Source organism: Hylaeus volcanicus, chromosome 8 (assembly GCF_026283585.1).
Source record: "Hylaeus volcanicus isolate JK05 chromosome 8, UHH_iyHylVolc1.0_haploid, whole genome shotgun sequence".
NCBI classification, from domain to species: Eukaryota; Metazoa; Arthropoda; class Insecta; order Hymenoptera; family Colletidae; genus Hylaeus; species Hylaeus volcanicus.
The window spans coordinates 4,326,674-4,347,936 of NC_071983.1; the positions used below are offsets into that span (position 1 = coordinate 4,326,674).

The 21,263-nt window shown below is 44.7% G+C and overlaps 1 protein-coding gene across 5 annotated transcripts in view; it reads right to left on the bottom strand.

The window, feature by feature from the left end:
- LOC128881017 (voltage-dependent calcium channel type A subunit alpha-1) overlaps window positions 1-21,263 on the bottom strand; it is a 91,160-nt gene that overhangs the window by 20,132 nt on the left and 49,765 nt on the right. For all 5 annotated transcript variants that reach the window (XM_054131659.1, XM_054131657.1, XM_054131656.1 and 2 more), the window contains 16 exons: window positions 20,139-20,242; window positions 18,695-18,850; window positions 18,201-18,421; window positions 16,992-17,095; window positions 15,953-16,068; window positions 15,648-15,707; window positions 15,436-15,537; window positions 13,223-13,435; window positions 12,693-13,120; window positions 12,169-12,491; window positions 11,977-12,096; window positions 11,184-11,747; window positions 10,719-11,064; window positions 10,477-10,641; window positions 5,912-6,022; window positions 799-882 (listed from right to left, as the gene is read on the bottom strand). In XM_054131659.1, coding sequence (XP_053987634.1) covers window positions 799-882; window positions 5,912-6,022; window positions 10,477-10,641; window positions 10,719-11,064; window positions 11,184-11,747; window positions 11,977-12,096; window positions 12,169-12,491; window positions 12,693-13,120; window positions 13,223-13,435; window positions 15,436-15,537; window positions 15,648-15,707; window positions 15,953-16,068; window positions 16,992-17,095; window positions 18,201-18,421; window positions 18,695-18,850; window positions 20,139-20,242 — 3,217 coding nt within the window. The remainder of the gene's footprint in view (window positions 1-798; window positions 883-5,911; window positions 6,023-10,476; window positions 10,642-10,718; window positions 11,065-11,183; window positions 11,748-11,976; window positions 12,097-12,168; window positions 12,492-12,692; window positions 13,121-13,222; window positions 13,436-15,435; window positions 15,538-15,647; window positions 15,708-15,952; window positions 16,069-16,991; window positions 17,096-18,200; window positions 18,422-18,694; window positions 18,851-20,138; window positions 20,243-21,263) is intronic.

The window sequence follows — 21,263 nt, forward strand, 5'->3', positions numbered from 1 at the left end:
TACAAAGGAATAAAAAAATACTTAACGGGTAAGTGCTGTAATTGTGTTGGTTGTTCAGAGAATTCATTTTCTTGGTATGCGAAAGTGAAAGCTGTTCGAAAGGAAATTGCTCGAAAATTCGGTTGAAATTTCACGAAAATTTACGAATCGTTCGAGGCAACCGAAAATGTCCGAAAGCTTCGCAAAATTATCGATCTTTCCTTTTGCGACAGTTATACTCGGACAAGCGTTTTCCTTTGAACGATGGTTGTTGTAATGCGAACACCATAGCCATCTTATACGGTGCAGATGTTGGAATGTACAATGTGAGTGTGTAGCGTATGAATGCAGCATAATGTTACGTATAAGATACATGAGATTATAGGGATTCGAATAAAACCGGTTATTTACCTGCTAGCCTATCTTATGTACATGTACATATACATCTCTGTACACGGTTGCTGAAACTAGAAAAAGCAGCAAAGGGGTTAAAGGAAAGACAATACTCGAGATATACAATCAAGCAACACTGGGTCATACGATTAAGTTGGAATCGGTGGATTTCGTCGTTTGGGTAACATAATCTGGACGTTACTACTTCTCCTCGCATCAACATTTAAAGAGTTGCACTATAATTATTTAACCTTCTTTTCAATTATTAATACGTACTACGTTACGTCGATAGTTTATCTTGTATCGTTTAGTACAACTGTTTAGAAATTTCTTGTTTGAATCTAATTGAAAAGTGGAAATAATCAAGGTACAACCGTATACTTGGTTTAGCGATTACGCAATGGTAGTTGCCGAAGCTTTACGTACCCCGAACTCGATCACGAGGGCGTCCACGATGCTGCCGATTACCGTGATGAAGTCGAACGTGTTCCAAGCATCCTTGAAGAAATTCTGTTCGCGAAAGAATCGAAAAAGAGATCGATTAGAAAACCGCTCAACGCGATCAGTCTTGCCTGATATCGTCTCCAAGCTTGCTCGAAGTCTTCTTTCGTTCGTTCGGTTTAACGAATGTTCCTCTCCGGTATCACGATTTTCACTAATCAACAAACCATTCGAGCAAACTTGGATGACTTTCAAGTGTGTAAGATGTCTGCGAAATTAGCGCTAAAAAAGACACTACGAGTCTTAATTCGGAAAGAATATGGAACGCTCGCCGTTCTTTCCTGTAAGTTTGTCGTGTGTTTTTATATTTGTGTATGCGCATTATTGTATGTGCGTATGTATGTGTGTTTATGTATGTATAGTATGTGCGTATGTAAATATGTACGTATGTATGCGTTGCGTGTTTGTACGCACTCTTAGACGAATGTAAATGCTAATTATGAATGACAAACTAAAGTGTGTGAGGAATCGTGCTTTCGTACGGTGTTTTGAGTAAAGGCCATATCTCTTCGTTGTCAAAATTCTTCTCGCGTGATCGTGAACGATTAGAGAGGATTAGTTTCGGATAAACAACTAGCAAAGTATCCCGGCATGTCTACACGAAGGACTCGGATATCAAAAAACTATGGCGTTCAACGTTAATCGATGCAACTGATCACACAACGAATACAGTACTACTGATCTCTACGATACAGGTAGTGGAGAGTACGCGAGAAGCTAGCGATCGAAAGCTCGCGTTAAAAATATTCTACCTGTTTCTATCTCTCTAGTTTCGTTTCGCTAGTTCCAACTCGTCGGAAAATGAACAGAGCTGAGAGAGGATTCTCAAATTATTTTTCTACTTTCTGAGAAATATTTCTTGTTCTACGAATTACTGGATTTTTTCTCAAGTTATCGACAAAATGATGTATCAAATTTGAAGAAAAGAGTGCAGCTTATACGTTCTTGGAAAAAATTCTCAAATATGAAGCACATGTTTCGAAGCGTTGAAGCGAAAGATCACCTTGAGGTATTATAATTACGAGTTTGGCGCTTTTAGTGATCGATGAGATCGGCTCGAGTAGTGACGGGATCTCTTCTAAAGAAGTATCTACGGGAGCATGCCGGTAATAGCAAGCAAACTAGAGAGAGAAATATTTTACGGGGAAGCTCTGGTTTCGAACGTTTTCCGGGTCGGGAAAGGGGTCGCTTCCCTCTGGCGGTTCGAAAGATGCAAGCGAGCAAGAGTATCGACGTAACAATCTCGGCTCTATCTCTCAGCTTCTCGGTACTATCGCCACGTTACTCTAGTTTTATACTCAAGATACAGAGGACGGTTCAAAGATAAACTCCAAGAAAACTCTAGCTTACGTATAGCACGCGTGAAAACGAAATTTCACCAAGAAGACCGACGCGTACAAATGCGTCAGCTTAAAAATACTTCCTTCCGGTGTTTTCACGCGTGCTATTCGAAGCTAATCGATGCACGATCGCTGTTGCATCGTAATTGTTAAAGAGGTAGAAGAGCAGGAAGGAGGGTCGTACCATTCGCAAAGATTCCTACTTGCTTCAGAGAATCAAGAAAAGCGAATCTTTCGCTCGCGTTCCATCGCTTTATGTACCAGCCACGATTCACTATGACAATCTTCGTTTCTGGGGCTACGTCGAACGCTTGCTTCTTTGTCTTTTCCTTACGTTATACGATCTATCCGTGCGACATTTTCCCTCGCGAAATATCGCTATCTCCGCGAGCACGAAGGGTGATCGATCGGTTGGGTGGAGAAGTAAAAAACCAAAAAAAAAAAAAACAAGAGACAACACGTAATATACGGTTAGCGATGGGACTGATACATGGTTCGATACCATCGATCGATGAAACGATTCGAAAAGAATGTATTTAAACGAAACTCGAGATTTATCGAGACCTCCGTATGAATCGTTAGTCCCATCGCTATGCACGGTATGTACCATAATCTAATTGCGTGTGATTCAAGTTAGTGGAGTTAATAATTAAGAGGCTTTTTTTTATACCTTGCATCCGAAGGCGACGAGTTTAAGGATGCACTCAATGAGGAAAAGGAGGGTGACGATCACGTTCACGACGGTCAAGGTGTCCAATAGAATTGGTGGCGCCTCGTGATACTACAAAATACACCCAACAGACAGACGTAACAAAAGCGAAGATTCTGCATCGCTGCCCGCCTTGCATTTGTTCTTTTTCTTTGCTATTCGTTAATTCTTCCGCGCGTACTTTCATAAACAATCTTTTCGGGAACGAGTAGTCCCCTCGTCGACGAATCAGAAATAAGAAAAACAATCTCGAATCTTTCGGATTATCACGAAATCACCGGATCTTGTCAGCTGTCGAGGCGGGCTGTTTCCTCGATAACACGGTTTATCCCGACGTCGATCGATTCTCGTTATTCGATTAATTAACTCGTTGTCACGCCCCCGGTTGTCTTTTTAGTTTCTTCCGTGGCTGAACACCGAACAGGTCGCGCAAACTTTCTCTCATTTGCGACCACACGGACGTCCGGATAACGTTTTACCAAAAACAACGGGAAAGACCGAAGTGCGAAAGAAAGTTTGCCCGATTTCGCCTGTCGAGCTTCGTTAGTCATTTCGAAACGGAGTTACTTGGTCAACTTTTAGCCTCGTTTATGTTCGCACCAACTTTTAGCCGCTCCTCCGTCAAACTTTGCTTCATTCTTTTTTTAGTAATTGATACTCGCAGATAAACGCACGTGTCTATTCATGAAAAAATATTCGTTTCGCGGACACGACCGACCCATGTTAAAATCATTCTCAAAATCGATGAACGTTGCAACCGAATTCGCGAGGATTAATCTAGAAAAAGATGTACGTTTTATTCGAAAGATCCAAGTAATTCCGTTGCGATAAATGCGCGGCGACCGTTGATTCGTTAGGGCAATATTATTTTCTCTCTCAAACTACCCAACAAGCAAGTCTAACCAATCTCTCGTAGAGCGATCTTTCGAGGCAGCTCGCCGTTTCTGCGTTCGTGTCTCCAACGACGACGCGCGCGAAACGACGCTCGAATCTTCCGTATATGTTTGTGCGTGTGCGTGTGCATGTACGTATCTGTGGATGTGGGTGTGGGTGTGTCTCGCGAGTGCGCGAGTAGAATTGGTAACTCGGTCCATCCCGACGCTGATAGGATAACATGCGTGTAACGGAAAAACGGAATCTAGCGGAGATTCGTCATCGTCCGAAAATTGACCGAGCTTCGAGTGATCGCGTTTCATCGTCAATGATCGCTGCTAGAAATTTGTAGGAAATCGCGACGATGATTGCCCGTAAAATTCAATTTTAAACAATCGCAAGTATCCTTTCGACGATCCGTGGCTCAAACTTTTCGGAGAAAGACGTCCTTTTTGGATATACGAATTTTCCATTCTCAGGTCTTCGAGCAGCGAACATTGAAACGCCATCGGTCTCGCCGCACTGGTCGAAAAAGTTTTCGATCGAGCCGTTGCGATAGCGTTCATCGTCGCTGGCCCATAACACGCAGTCGTTGCAACAACAAGCAATTTTCAACGCCAGGTATCGGTCTTCGCGATCGATCCAAGATGATCGATACCCGGCGTGAAAGTCGCAGTGTACGCATGCAAAGATAAAAAAACATGTCAACGTGCAGTGATCACGTGCGGATGCAACAAGACGGAGACAGCATGCACGGGAACTCTCAGGGTTGCTTTTGCTGTATTTTTGTCAGCGGAATTACTTCCTCGAGACGGTAGCCCCCCCCGTTCGGCGTATCTCGTGGGCAAAATTGATTAAAAAAAAAATGAAAATAACTAGCCAGAAACAGAAGACGGATAGATAAATAGATAGATAGATGAATAGATAGAAAGAGAGATCAACTAAAAATAATTTGAAGTGACAGTTATGCTTCGTCTCTTCGTGTCCAGTAATGATCGTTGCGTGAATGCGAGCGTTTCGTGTAGGTGTTGTACGTGTGATTGTGTACTTGTAAATAAAGTCAGATGTTGTGGAAGCGCGCGCAACGGCGGAAACGAGACTGTTCGCTATTATTCTTCCGTAAATCTTTTGAATTATTTAACCGAGTTTCATTTAACGCAGAGCGCGCTTCCAGTTCAACTGCGCGTAATCAGATTTCACATTTCGAAGAGTTCGGGTCGTGATCTGAAATACTTTCAGCGCGGCGTCTCGTGTCGAGTCAAAGGTATTCGAGTCGGCGAAGAGAACGGAACGGAAAAGAGTCTTAGCTGCGACGTACCGAACGATTTCAGTCGTACTTCGAGCTTCGAATCTTCCCGATCCTGCAATCCTCGCGAAGCAACGAGCGTGCACGAACGTACAAACTCGTTCGGATCGTCTACAGAGCCGAACATACGCCGCGGTCTGCAGATTCGACTACGATACGATAAGGACAAAATTACATTCCTAGTAATTTCACTTGTTCATATTTTTCGAAAATGTAGCGACTTCTCGCGACAACGTTGGTACGAAAACGGGGATTTTAGAAGGGACGGGAACCGAGAAAAGTTCAATTACTAGGAACAGCCTCGACTTTAAGCGTCTGTTCAGCTCTGGAAAAAAAAAAGGACTGTCTAACGACGAGTAGTTGCGATCTATATACTCGGATATGTATCCTTGCGATATACGGACATTATCGAGTACATGAATCAACAAGATACTACCTTATCTTACCAGAAGAAAAAACAAAGAAAAATAATAGTACAGCACTCTAATGTCCTTCTAACAAGCTTAAACTTACCACTCTACGACCGAAAACTAATCCTGCGACATTCGTTTTTATTCCGCTTACGGTAAACGACTCCTCTGTCACTTGTTTTGCGTCTTACGCGATAATCCGTAATACGAATACGATTTGTTCGATCGTGAAAACGGGAAAGAGAAAGAAAGACCTTTCACGGATTCGAGTAACGTCGCAGAATTATTTTTCAGTGAAAGCCAGCTCGAAGCAGCGACGCTCGAGCCGGCTAGTCTCTAAGCGCGTACGTTTTCTCGGTAATCTGTTCGATGAGGGGTTTGTTGGCATAGTGGAGCTTACCCTCACGCCGAAAGCGGCGATCTTCAGTATGCACTCGACGGTGAACATCCCCGTGAAGCACATGTTCATGTACTTCAGCGTGTTCTTGTACGCTTCGCTTTGCCGATGGAACTGCAATGCATACACTGACAAACACACGGCCGACAGAGACAAACAGACAGACGTACAAGCCTACATATAGAAACGCGCCCGTGTTCTCGCGGATCGGCGAAGATCGACGCTCCTCGCCATCCGCCATCCCCTTTCTCGCGTCTTTCACCTCGAAATCGAGAAAGGGGAGAGCTCTATCTCTCGCTATCGAGACCTGGCCATCGATACGTGAACGTTTCGCGTCGCCAGCGATCACACTGACACGATTAGGTCCATCGATGATACTCGAGCGTGGCGAGCATCATCGATATCTTTGTAACAATTTTCAAATGGTGTTTAAATTTCAATTCCGCGCTGCATTCCCGGTTTCCGACATCGGTACAGTTTACGTATCGATGGCACTGTAAATGTATAAAAAAAAAAAATATTTATATATATATATATTCGAGTAATTACAACTTATGACAAATAAAAGTAACGCGTTCTTTCAAAAATTGGCATGGTTCGAATGTAACGTCCGTGATTCTCGCGACGAAGATCGATACCGTCGCGTACCGTTGAGCGATCGTCCGTGATACGATATACGAACACGAATACACAGGGTGGTTCGCTAGCTTCGTTACATAAATATCACTCGAAAGTATTCGCGACATTTCGACGAATTTCGTTTTATAAGTTCCACCTTGTACAGCATCGAAATGCACGAGCGCAAGGGGAAACGGACCGCCACTGATCGGACAGCCGTTAAAGTCAACCCAGCGTTAGCTGCGTTTCTGTCTAAGTTTCAAGTAGCTAGACGATACCTGAAAAATTCTTGCAAATATCGTTCAAAGTAACAAGTACTTCAACGGTACGTAAATAGTATTTCGACGGCTATTACCTGTTTTTTAAAATTCCAAGAAAAATGTAATTCGTTTATGTTCGACTGTTCGGAAGGGCACGTAAAAAAGACTTCTTATGTCTGTTTTCCATCTAGGTTAAAATTCTCTTGGAATCGAAAAATGTGACGAAAAATTATACCAAGGATGTCTTTAATATATTCTCGTCGAATTTACTGCGACAAAGTTAGCGAATCACCCCATACGTACAAGACGTGTAAAATAGAGTGCGAAATCTGTAAGTTACACGGTGTATATATAAATAGCGACATTTTCCAGTCGACAAAGAGAGAGAGAGAGTGAAAGAGAGTGAAAGACACACATAGGTGTATAATATTAGCGTTAACCTAGATACGTGTATCTGTACGACGCTACCGGGTGTGTGAGGTATCATGGTTACATTAAAGAGATTGTTTCCTCTTTTATATTTCTGGGGGGTAGGTGAGTAGGAATGGCTTTACACGGTATCGTATACCTACTACGTGTTGCTGGTGTGTACACACGGCTGTAGTACGGTCACGTGGTCTTCGTGTAATGGGATAACGTCGACAAAATTGGATACTCGTACTCGTAACGATCATCGATCGGATGATCGACGATCGATCGCGTACCAAGGGTCCGAACGGTGATTATAATCGAGTCTGACGCGACGACCACTGGGCCCGTGAATATTCTCGTCACCGTATTACGATCGATGCATATCGGCAAGAAGAGAGGGATCAGATTCTTAAAATATTCGTTTGTTAATCGGGCCCCGTTGGTCGGTCGCGTCGGGATCGGTTTCTGGGTGGATAGATGCGAGAGAGTTTGTTGGTGTCTTGGACGAGTAAGAGTCGCGAGCAAACGAGAGGATGAGCGAGTCGCTACGGCAAAAGAAACGACGAAACGGAAACGAAAAGGAATCAAGATCTCGAGAGTCAGACAAAAGAACGATCGGCAGAAAAGTAATATGGAGCTTCGCAAGGAACAAGCGGACAGTTGCGAGTCTCCGCTCGAGGTACTGAAAACGCGTATCTACATTTTTTTTAATTCGTGTTTCTTTTTTTGGTTGCTCAAGAGGAAAAGAGGGAGTATAATTCGTGCGGGCGCCCCGTGCAAGAAACGTGTCTTTGGCGTTCAACAAAAACACACACACACACACATTCAGTGGACGAGTCTCGTGTTGGTTCGGTCGGCTTGGTCTCGCCAAGCTTTTGTAGTTTGTATTTCTTTTAAATTTTGTGTTTTCTTTCTTTTTGCGAGCAGCCAGCATGCGACGCGCGGTTTTCGCGCGTTGTGCGTAACGGTGGTGAGATTCACGGTACGATGCGTGTGTCGGGAACACTTACGAAGAACAAAGAGACCGTGAACGTAATCGTTCGTGAAAATCGAAAAACGTGCTCAAGCGTTCGAGCTCGCGTCGCCTCGAACAAACGATCCGAACGAACGAGAGCTTGCGGTCTCTTTCCTCTCGCGATGGACATTCGAATATCGTGCGCCACTCGCGTGTGCTCCATTCTCAAGACCATGTGCAAGTACGTGTTGTGCAGGTGACTCGATGACATTCCTTGTGTCGTATCAGGCAGAACGTGTCGGGCAACGAAAAAGTAACCGAAAGATAAAACAGAAAATTAGCCACGATGTGCGTCCAATCGAGCATTCTAGCGTACAGATTCATAGATACATGTCTGTAGCGGGCCAGTGATCACTTTTCTAATACAACAACTCGTGATTGTCGGATTAATCTGTAATCGCAAGGTATATTCGATATTTCTATTCGTTAATCGGCAATTTCTAATTTTTCCACGGAGCTTATCGCGTCTCGATATTACTCGTTAACTTTGATCATGCTTCTACATCTTCAAAAAAATAAATCATCGAGTATTTTTCAAACCGATTCAAGAAAAGTAATAAGAATCCATGTTTACGTTTCATTTTTATACACGCAACGAAAAGTATCATCCATCTTCCCGTTTTCTGTGCGAGAATTTTCGCGGCTCCACTCGCGTCACGTGTAACACGTGTGTTTTAATATACGTACAGGACCATGAGCTCTACAGTGTAACTCGTACAAAGCCAGTTCGGTGCGAGGCTTCGAATCTCGCTACCAGTTCAAACATGGGCTTGTCGAGGCGTATGATTCGAATGCACCTTGTGTTTTTGCGCGCTCCCGCGCGCACGTGTGTGTGTGTGTACGTGTGTTTGTGGCTCTGGGAGCGCATCGATGCTCGATATCGTTTATTCCACGCGTCTTCGAGTACGTCTACTATCAAAACGAGGACACAGCAGCAGCCATGCAATAAGAGAGGGAGCAAGGGAATGGAAAAGACACCGATAGATGGACAACATTTCGATCGCAGGATGTCGAAACGGAAATGCAAAGGACTTTGAGAAAAAAAAAAGGAAACAATACCATCGAAAGCGAAACAAATGATTGGTTAATCCCGAGACCGGTGTACGTGTGTGGGTATTAACGTGCACGGCTGTCGGAAATATTCAATCGAGTTTCCTGGCATCGAATTCGAACCTCCGGAACTGTTTAGATTTCTTTGCAATTACGCGTACAATGGTAAAACAGGCCATCGATTATTTTCTTAATCGCGACGATACTAAAAATAGGTGTTAAAGTTCGAATACGCCACGGGAAACATTTTTTCAATTAACCCCTCTTTCTAATAAATAGATACAATTAATCCCCAATTAAGAACGCTAAATCGTGGATCGGATCGAATAAAAAGAAAGAGAAGAAGAAGAAAATATAGATCAACAGTTAATTATTCTATATTCAAAGGCAGTTTTTTTGGTTTCGTTATACTTCTTCCAAGAAAAGAAACAGACTTGTATAGTAGACGTAGCCTATTCTGAACGGACTTTGAATTCAATGCCCGGAACTTATCTCGATAATGTCTCGCGGCAGTCGCGCACGCCTGGCGTGGAAATAAAAGCGTCTCGATTCCGGAACGTACAAGTGAGGGTGGAGTATAAAAAGCATCAAGAGACCGTGAATCACGGAGCGTCCAAGTAAAAACTCAACATTCGAATGGAATCGAAACGACGAAAGTGGGAGAGAAGAAGTCGGGAGGTTGTCTGGTTTCGAAAGGGTTGGACGGGCACAAGAATATCGAACACAGCTGTGTACACGTATCAATGGATACACAAGGGTGACAATTATACAGAGAGCAATAAATAAATTGGCAGGCAAGAACAACAATGTCCTCGTACAGATATAACGTTATATCTTACAGTTACTTCGAACTCTCCATTGTGCACGTTTGTCGAACACGATGTACTCTCGTCGACGATCTCGCTGATCTCGCGAACGACAACGTATCAGAGTGTCTATTAGGCTGCTTTTCGATTGGTTAAAGTTGCCAAAACGCGACAAGATCGAGTATTTATCGGAGTATAGAAACGATCCAAGGTCGCGAGGATACTACGTATGTAGGTATGTACACCGGATACACGAACAAGGGTAGGTAAATCGATAAACAATCATTTTCCATCCAGCGGTCGCGTCTTCTGCGCCCGTACGTTACTCGGGGTCGTAACGTCGTCGAAGAAAATCTGTGCTTCTCTTCGACTCGTTTTCGGATGGGACGAACGAAACGTGACACTCACCTTCATCATGAGGAGCAATGTGTTTAAAACGATGAGAATCATGATAAAATATTCGAATGGCGTCGATACCACTATCCTCCAGATTTTGTACTTTACGCTGTTCCGCTCTTTCGGCATATACCTTTCCAGAGGACGAGCTTGTATCGTGAAGTCTATGCACGATTTCTGAAATAAACGACGCGACGATTAGCTGATGCGACGTGCTTTATTTATTCGGCTTTTCTCGCGTCGAACCGACAAACCTGATTTTTGTCGATTTCACCGTCTTGCAGTTCGGCCTCTCCTTGCTCCTGGAAAGTGATGATGATCAAGGCCACGAAGATGTTGACGAAGAAGAATGGAAAGACGATGAAGTAGACGATGTAGAAAATGGACATCTCTATACGAAAATTCTGTATGGGGCCCTTGTCCTCGTACGTGGCTGCCATCGAGTTCTGTAAGATCTGCGGCCAGCCCTCGCCAGTCTGGACCGCGAAAAGCGTCAGCATCGCGGCCATCACGTTATCATAGTGAAAACATTGGGGCTGCCAATCCCGCTTCTTCAGCTCCGGCAGCATGGCACCCTCTTCGAAAACGAAATATTCACCCCTGCGAGACACAGACGACGCTTCCGTAAAAAAAGTTGCACCCTCGTGTTCTCGTCGGTTTGCATTCTAGTTTGCTCGTATACCTACGTCTCTAACAAACGACATCGGACGTATACTCACTGGCAATCCTCTTCCGTATACTTGCTCTCGTCGGTGCAGTAGAAGAACTTGCCGTTGAAGAGCTGCACCGCGATCACAGCGAATATGAATTGGAACAATATATACACTATGAGAATGTTAATGACGTTTTTCAGACTGTTCACGACGCAATCGAAGACCGCCTTCAGCTTCGGCACTCTCTTAATCGTCTTTAACGGCCTAAGCACGCGCAACACCCTCAGCGACTTGATCGTCGAGAGATTCTGTCCGGCGGAACTACCGGTCATGTCGAACGCGAACGAAACCGCGGCGCATATCACGACCACCGCGTCCATAACGTTCCAGAACTCGCGCAGATACGAGCCCTCGTGAAAGATGATGCCGAGATCGATGATCTTCAGGATCATCTCGACGGTGAAGACACCGGTGAACGCGTAATCGAAGTAATTCAGCACTGTGTTCCTCGGAGAGTCCTCCCACACGGGATCTTCGGCGGCTAACGCGATACTCGACAACGATATCACCACCATAATGAAGAAATCGAAGTACCTCAGGTTAACGACCCAATGGGCGGCTCTTCTTACGCTGCGAACACAAATTTAAATGAACACGTTAAATCCTCGTTATCGTTCCGATTCTTCTTTCGTTCGAGTCGAACGCATCGTACACCGAGTGGTCCAAGGCAATTCTACAAATATCAATTAAACTCTCGAAGCGATCAAGGTTTCAAAATGCGCAATATTTATGACGCTATTTATCATAACGGACCACCCTGTGTTATACCTCCGCGAACGATAAAACGATTACGACTTACGGATTCGTAGAGGACAGTATAAACATGGAGGTGTATGGCAGCATTGGTTTTGGTCCCGTGTCTTCGTCTTCATCCTGCTTTTTCTCTTCGGATGACTGCTTTCCACCTTTTCCGTCTTTGCTAAAATCGAAAGAGAAATCATTATTCCGCGTATGATGGATCGATAATATCGAGCATAGGATGGACACTCACAAATTCTGGTTCGGACTCGGAGGACAGACCTCCACCTTGGGCGCGTTACCGTCTTTGGGCTTCTGCAGCGTCTCGATCTCCTTCTCGAGCTCCTGCGCCTGCTTCTCCTTGTCCTCCACTTTCTCCTCGTCTTCGGCGGCGCTCAGCTCCTGTGCGTTTGCCAGATTGTCGACGGCGATAGCCAAGAACACGTTCAGCAGCGTGTAGTTGCCGAAGAGCACCAGTACGATGAAGTAGAGCGAATAGACCATGCCTCCCCTGGTACCGCCTTGCGCCTCGATACCTTGGTACATCACTTCGTTCCAATCTTCTCCGGTCAGGATCTGTCGTTCCAACGCATCGTTCCTCGTTAAACAAGTCTGTTCTCGCGCGATTATCGACGATTATCTAATTCGCGGCTCGGAGGAAAGACCATGTCTCGTGTCTTCTTTCCTTGCCGAGCGCTATGCTTTTCCAGCTTCGGTTAAATGGAACACGGCTTATCGTTAGTTAAAATCCACCGAGAAAAACCGAGTGTAACTTACTTGGAAGACAGTGAGCAGCGCGATGGGAAAGGTGTTGAAGTTTGTGGGCGGCGTCCCGCTGTCAAAGTTGAACTGACCGCCGAAGAGCTGCATGCCGAGCAGCGCGAATATGAGAATGAAGAGGAAGAGCAGGAAGAGCAGGGAAATGATGCTACGCATCGAACTGAGCAGCGATATTACGAGGTTCCTTAGGCTCTTCCAGTATTTGGTGACCTTAAAAATTCGCAGCAGTCTAAGGGCACGTAGGACGGAGAGGCCGAAAGAGCCGGACTTCAACGCGGACCAGATCACTTCGAAGATCGATCCCGAGATGACTACGCAGTCGAAGCGATTGAAGCTCGACTCGAAGTATGTGCGAGGACCGAGCGCGTACACCTTTATGAACATCTCCATCATGAACAGAGCCAGGAACACGAACTCTGCAAAATCTGTCAACAACCATTTCGATTCAGACGTATCGCTTGTTCGGAGCGGGTTAATGTAAACGTTGTAAACATTTTAAAAGAAATACGAACGAGGTAGATACTCACAGAGGAAGTCGGTGAGCCACTGCGGCTGACCGTAATGCTCGACGGCCACGCAGACCGTGTTGAAGAACACAAGGACGATGACGAACCAATAGAATTTTTGCGACTTTACGGAGTTCCGTATCCAGAACCTAAACCTCTTCTCGGCCCGCCAGAACTCGACGCAAGTCCCCTTGCCTTTCACCCTTGATTTGAAATAGGAAGATCTCGAAAACCCTGTAAACCACAAATCGATCGTTTCACCGAAAACTCGAAGCTATCGTTTTGCTTTATTCGCGACACCAGTCGATCGATTATTCTTTTTTTCCTCTCCATTTGTCTTTCTCGTGGAATTTTGGAAAAAAGGAGTTACGTTACCACGTTGAAATAGAACGATTATCTCGATAAAAATTTCTTGGTAATTTCCTTTGGCGTTTAGCCTACCGTGGCAAGTGTTTCGTGACGTTTTGCAATGCCGTTCGAATACGTGCGTTAGATCGAGCCGCGTAATCGTATCGCGACTGGTGTACGCGCGGAATTTTTTCTCGATAACGTCGTTGCGATATAAACGAACCGCTTTACCGGAAAATGCCGTATCGCAACTTTCTCGGCTCACGCTGTCCCGAAACGACATCGAAATCTAATTTGAAACTTTTCTTCGTCGACTCTAATTACTATCTACCTCGATCGGAGAATCGAATTCTTCGTCTCGAATTCTTTTTCCACGATCGGTACACATATAACGCCACCATATATATGTATGTACGTAAGACTATCTCTAACTAGTAGTCTATGAAGCAAGAATACCTATGCGTGTGGCTAATCTATCGCTAGGTGTGTAAGTACTTGGACCCAGCCTGTCTTTCGTACTCTATGGGACAAGTCCTATTTTTGGCATTCTATTTCTCGTCGAATCGATTTTTCGCTCCATGGCGCTAATCGTTCTACGATATCCTGACGAGAACTCGTTAGTACACCAACTATGACAACGTCGATACGATACGAGACGAGACGAGACGAGACGAAAACACGAATCGGTACTCCGCCACTGTCAGGCATACCTAAATCACAGGGGTACACATTTACACCTCGAGCACTCGTGACTCGGACAGCGAATCTCGAAACAATACGAACATCGGAAATCTTTATCGGCGTGTTCTCGTTACGAATGCTCTCAGGTGGTCGACAAAGACACGTAAATGTACAAAGTACACAGCGACACCAGCCACAGAAGCAATTCCTAAAAAAACAAAATTAATTAGCGCCTCGAGTCTCCTTAGAGTCTGCGTCGAGTCCTAGATAACGTAGCGTGAAAAATTTTCGAAAGAACAGGCTCCGCCTCGCCTTCCGAACGCATTCGCGTTTCTTTTGTAATTACGATAATTGCGGCTGTTCTATCGTGCTTCTCGTGCACAGCCTGCGCTTTCGAGTGACATATACAACACGTACGTATTTATGTACATACGGGACGTCCCGTAAATCGAGACGCCTTGTACGTGTACTCTAACTACGTGACAATTACTTTGTCTGGTTTCGCCAAGTATGCTCTGCAGCAAAGTCGATTACGCGCCAGCATACTGTTCTAGTTAATGTTACGCGTGTTCGTGTTCGTGTTCGTCGTGTATATGTTTGCGTTGAAGGTGAAACGACAAAGACCTCTCAAACGAAAATACAAGGAAACGGTTACTGAATAAAAGTTACGAGTACAGCCTTGCTTTGCTTTGCGTTGCTCTTTGCAAGTTCTGGCATTGACATGTTGTAGTTACCTTTCAGGTTTTTCTTAGGCACTGAAACAAGAGGAGCATCTGATAGCGTGTGTTTAGAATGTTCGTCGCCAAGATCGGGGGAAATTGGATATCATCGTTCTCTTACCGGTACGAAATAGAAATCAGAAATGGAACTTGGGTGATCTTGCGTTCGTTCGAGGCGCTCGCGATAGTTTTCGCGTTTTACGAGTCGCGGTTTTACTCGCGAGACCACCCGATGTCGATCGATGTCGATCAAATACGTTCCGTGACAAATCGATAGTACGCCCGTATCGGTATTTCGTACGATTAACGAGACTATCAAAAAAAAAAGTCAAAAGATGCTCTATCGTTTTGTCGTGGAAAGTATGTAAAACGGGCCGATGAAACGGAAGTAACGCTAAAAAAGACAGCATAATATTACGTGGAAGAGAGAAAGTTTGCAAAGTCGGACAGCATCGGGAGAGAACGAGAAGGAAAAATACAACTCACCATCGTCTTGATCGTCGTCGCCTTCCTCTTCTTCCGTATCCGTGCTCTTACTTTTACCGAGATTCTTCAGTTTCTTTTTTTTCGCCGCAGCCCTTCTTCTTACTGTAAACGAAAATCATTTTTAAATATAAGAACCGACGAGAGAACGAGGAACGTTAGGCCGCCATCCCTAGATAGGATGGAACCCTTGAGCATTCGTTATCGTCACGAACCTTCCAATATGTGCATCTTCTCCTCTTCCGTGGTCCTTTCTTCCGCGAGTATTACCTCCTCTATAAATCACAGTGAACGTTTAGTCGAGGATAACGATCGAAGGGAAGGGAAGGAGAAAAGACCGCAAAACGAATAAGAAAATCGACAACTGAATGCCACGAGAACGCGTAAGATGACGCGCTGGCAAAGGACGAAGCTAGCTAATTGTAAAAAAGTTGTTTGGCCTACGGACGGAGCTGGCTTAAGGTAAAAGGGCGCCTCTCGGCCGAAAGTCGGTGCTGGCGGGTTGCGCTAACTCTCTAACCTGCTTTGCAGATCCAATTCAGGTAGCAGTTCAGTTCACGCTCGAGCTGTTGCTGTCTTCGCAATTTCAGGAAGGACTGCCGGTTCTCCACCTTCTCCCTCTCCTTCGCAAACTCTCTACAAGCGTTACAGAAATATGATAGAGGAGCTGCGTACAAGGATAAAGGACACTTCCGTGGCTAAATACGGTTTTCGTTTTCTGCTCGTTCGTGTATCGTGTAGGTACACGTGGACGGGACAGGTATCGCGCGACGTAACTCTTCTAGCGTCTAGAGGAGGACTTTGGTTCGCGGTGCGCGCGTTTATCTACTCGAGCTATTATGCAAAGCGTTATCGCCGCGAGGAGAATACATCGGATACGTCGGATGACAACTCGGAGATTACTGGTGTCTACGAGGGAATATAATACAACGTTACGGAGCGTCTCGCGATAGCTGGCTCTTCTCGCTACTGGTTCGTTTCACGCCAAATCGATCACGTTTCTACTCGATGTCAGGGGATACAGATACGTGTATTCCAATTGAAATATTCCTATTCGTGTAATCAATCTCTACGAGCACTTCGATCTTTTTCCTTCTATATAATGGGGGTTCTTTAAAAAAAAAAAAAGAGACCTGCTTGAGTGATCCATTTTAAGTAGGAACTGAACGCAGTCGTGAACAGACGTTTTCTCTTTGATTTCTGATAAGCCGCCCGCCTCTCGACGCGTGTTCTTTCGTTCGAAAATTCCCTGACGGAAAAGAAACAAAGGTGAAACCCGGGAAATCCTAGGCCAGGGTTGACGCGCGTCAACGTACGTTTCTAAGCGCGGCAGAATCTACGAGGCTTTCATCGCTGAAACCAAACTCAATTATAAATTATCGTGTAATCGCAACCCTATCCCAGTTCGAGATGTGCTGCTGTACCAATGATCTCGTAGATTCACCGCGCTTCGAAACCATCGTTATCGTAAGTGACACCCTGTATCGTGATAAACGGAACAAGGAGCGAAGGAACCGAACGAAGTAAATGGGACAGTAATCGAAAATGATAATACTCACCCGCTCAGGACACCGAGAACTAAGTTCAGCATGAAGAATGAGCCAAGGACGATCAATGGTATAAAGTAAATCCAGTTGTACGTGCTGCCAAGAGCGTCGTTAGTCTGCAAATTTCACCAGAGCCACGTCAAGCCCATGCGTTACGCTCGCGAGCACGATACACCGGTTACGCACAGTATCAAAAGGTTACATCGTATTTCTCTACGCTTCTACGTGTGACATGAACAAACTTTTTCTTTCGAATAATAGATAACGAACGAAAAGGGTCGTATCGGTGATCGTGCGCGAAACCGCAAGAAATCCAAAGCACTCGGAACACGTTTCTATCCATCGAGATGTTCGTTTTGGAGTTCTTCCGACAGTTCTCCCCGGTAGCTTCGAAAACGAAGCATAGAAAAATAAACGATACGATTAGATCAACACCAAGATTTGCAAAGAGGGCTGAAACTGACAGTGTTATACTGAGCAAGGTGAACATATACGTCAGTGTTAGGAGCTGTAAACATCTGCAAGCGCTTCTCTTCGATCGTTTCGGCGAACGAAGGAGTAACGGCGAAAGCCAAACTGTTCATCGGGCATACACAGAGAGAAAAAGAGACAAATAAACACGACACACAGAATAAAATAAAACGTTCGACAACGAGAAAAACTGTTGCGAGAAGTGGTCACATTTACAATTGGATCATAAACTTACGAGGAAGTGGAAAAAAAAAAAGGAAATTATCGGCACAGGCATTGGGAAGAGAGAGGTACATACCGAATATTTCGTCGAATCGACGACTTCCGACACTCTTCCGTTTGTCTTCGACGAAACGCGTTCGCGTTCCGCGCGAATTCGATTCGTATCGTTTCGAAAGAAGCAAATGCTTTCTCGCCGAACGCGACGTTTCGTAACTTTTGCGAAATTTTTCACAGAGATGAACCATCGAAAATTATCCAACGCGGATCGTTTTTTATTCAAGATTAAACCGGTGCCGAGCGTACGATATTAATTTTTGTAAAATGGCGACTATATTGTTACATTTAGGAAGGGAAACTCATCGATTCGATGGAAAGGAGAAGCGCAAAATTTGAAAAGGATAGTTTGGCCGACAACTGATACCGAAGACTCCGCGTCAAGCACCAGCGTGCACGACGCTCGGAACTCGGTAATTGTAGAAGGAAAAGAGATAGAGTTTTTAACACTGAAGGACACATCTCTTGCTTTACCCAGTACAATATGGCAGTCCAGCCCTCCATAGTGATGCACTGGAAGACAGTGAGCATGGCGAATCCGATGTTGTCGAAGCTGGTGATGCCGAAGTTTGGTCCCTCCCAGTGATCCATGCACGTCGAGGAGTTCGGGTCGCACACGTGGGCTCCGAACGGCGCCTCGGATTTGTTGTCCGTGTTGCACGGGCTCGGCTGTTCGCCCTCTTTCACGATAACATCTACAACAGAGCCACTGTCAGACCTCTCGGCCCAGTTTCCGACCTCTTCCAAGTCCTTCGTTCACGACTAATCACGACGCGTCTACTTTTCCGTAAAAATTCCAAAAAAACCGAAATGAAAAAAAAATGAATAAATATCGCATAACCGAGAGAATAGGCAAGTAAGCAAAATAACAATCGAAACCAGTCTTGTTTCGTCTAGTATCCGTTTTCCGAGATTTAGAAACGATTCGTTCGTAGAGACTCGCTCGATTCGGCTTCTTCTTTACTCACTGATATCCTTGATGCTATAGCACGTTTTATGCAGAGTTCCCGAATAAAATTCGAGACCGATGATGGCGAATATCACGATGGCGAAAAGTACCAGCAAACCGATCTGCAGAAGCGGGGCCATCGCCTTGATAATAGACTTGAGCACCACCTGGAGACCTGTTCACAGAAAAGTTGGCGAGGAGTAATTAGGCCCGACAACCGCTTTCTCGAAGCGCGTCGCGTATGTTTTTTCCATCGATTTCTTTTACGTGTTTCACTCGCGTCGCTGCTCGGGGAATCGTGCACGGAATCGTCTGCACTTTTCGTTCTCGAGTAAGAATCTGGTATGTTCCATTCGACGCCGCGGCGATTCATATAAATCGTACGTGCCGTACGTGCGCGATTATTTTGTACGAGTGTGCGACATACGTAATCCTGTATTTCGAATAACCTTTCGTTAACGTTTCACGGCAATGATGTACGATCGACGATCGTATACGATCCAGCGGCCAAACAATTGGGATACTTCGTTCTTACATAGACACAGCATACAGAACTTTCAAAAGATATCTATTTGGGTGGTGCTACATAAACAAAATAATCGTTCTAACCTTGCAAGGCATCTACGTGTAGAGATATATATGTATATATACATATACATGTACATATATATATATATAAAATATATGTATGCATGTATAAATATAGACATATCGATATATGTAGAAATATATGTAATATACTTGCAACAAACTTACTACACTGATCTACGACCTTTAATGTCCGAAACGTATTCATCGGTTCGCTGGTAATCGGATCTATACAGCAACTAATCGATAAACGTGAACGTTTCGAGGAACGGATCCAGTCGATCCACGAAGTATCCGAATTCCAGACGCGGGATAGTTTTCAGGACACGCGGAACCGCGACACGCGTTCCTCGAGCACCGAACCTCGCGCTTTCCTTTCCTTCTAATCGAAACATAATTTTCCTATCCCGCGCATACACGGTTGCACACGCTTATCCCGTATCGCGTCGGGAATCGAACGCTTTTCTTCCTTTGGCTTTCAAGGGATTACGTATAGCTGCACGCTCGAAAAGACGGCTCGATCTCGTATCGATTCTTTTCTCTTTCCGGTTCGACTATTCATTCTTCTTTATGAAACGCGTCTTTTCGAAGGTCCAGCCGTATATAAACCCGTTAACGGATAGCTCGCGGAATCGAAGCGCGGCGTTCGTGACTGGACAGCGAATGGAAAAAAAAATGCAAATCGGCTATCCGGCCTATTGGAATTTCACACAGCCGATTGTACGAAAAGTTGCGGACGATCAGACGAAAACGAGATAGGTAGGAAAGGAGCACCGAAGAGAGATGAGACAATTTCTTTCGTTTGTTTCGTTTTGCATTGCTTCGCTTTCATTTCGGCTAGATCTCGTGGCCGATTGTATTGAAACGCTACTCACTCGGTATGCCGGAGACAAGTTTGAGCGGTCGCAACACGCGTATCGCACGCAACGTGCGCAGATCCATATCCAGTTCTATGCCTTGCGAGAACGCCGTGATGAACCTGCCCCAAAACACACACACCCCGCCACACTTTACTACTTACTACTCTATTACACTAATACTCACGCTACTTAAGTACTTAAACTACACAACTATGTGGTTAACTAGCGTTCTATGGCCTAACCCGGAGGAAATCGGGAGAGTTTCTATCGAGGGGTCGTGTGAAGCTCGCCGGGAACCGATGTCTTCGGTTCCTTTATGGTATTTGCATTAAACAACTGACCGCCAACGCGGCGGTGAATTAGGGCCTTCTAATCTAACGATAAGTCGGAGAAACGGGATCACTCTCTACACGGGGATTCGTTTCGTCGTAATTATATTCCGAGTTTACTTACGGATCAACTTGGAGCACAAATATAATGCTATAAGTTCGTTGAAGTGGAACTAAAAGACTGTCAAATTTGTTTATAAAATCCAAAAGTTTAATGATATCGTTAACCGCGTCAGTTGGAATGTTCTCGAGCACAGCAGTTAAATGATTAACATCGGTAGACAATTCTGTTTTCCGTATTTGATAAGAAAGGGCATTTCCAGACTGAAACGTCAAATCGGCGACAATTTAATGTATCGAATAAAACCGAGCTTTCTAAGCAGGCAACCGTTGTCTTAAGACTAGGGTTGAAACAGTATCAGAATAAGCAGCCGCATTGGAACAAGATGAAACTTGAAATTCGCTCGGTTCGGTCATAGGCGAACGGGTCAAAGTTAGTCTGGCACAATTGTACAGCCCAATCCGAAGACAAAAGGCTCGAAGCTTAGCTCTCGACTCTCGCAGCTTCGGATTAGCTTATCGAATTAGCGCATCGGTGAATTTGCTCCTTAAACTGTCTTCGTGAAAGGGCGGAACGGTTTCAAAGGAAATCAATTTGGTCGATCGTCGCATCGTAGCGATCGAAATTGGCGAAAAATGTGTTTCGATATATCTGGGATAGAGAATGCGTGAAAAAATAACTGTGGATGTGAATTGAAGTTAAAGTAACTTTGACGATGATTTTTCTTGAAAAGAACAAGAAAAGGAGGAA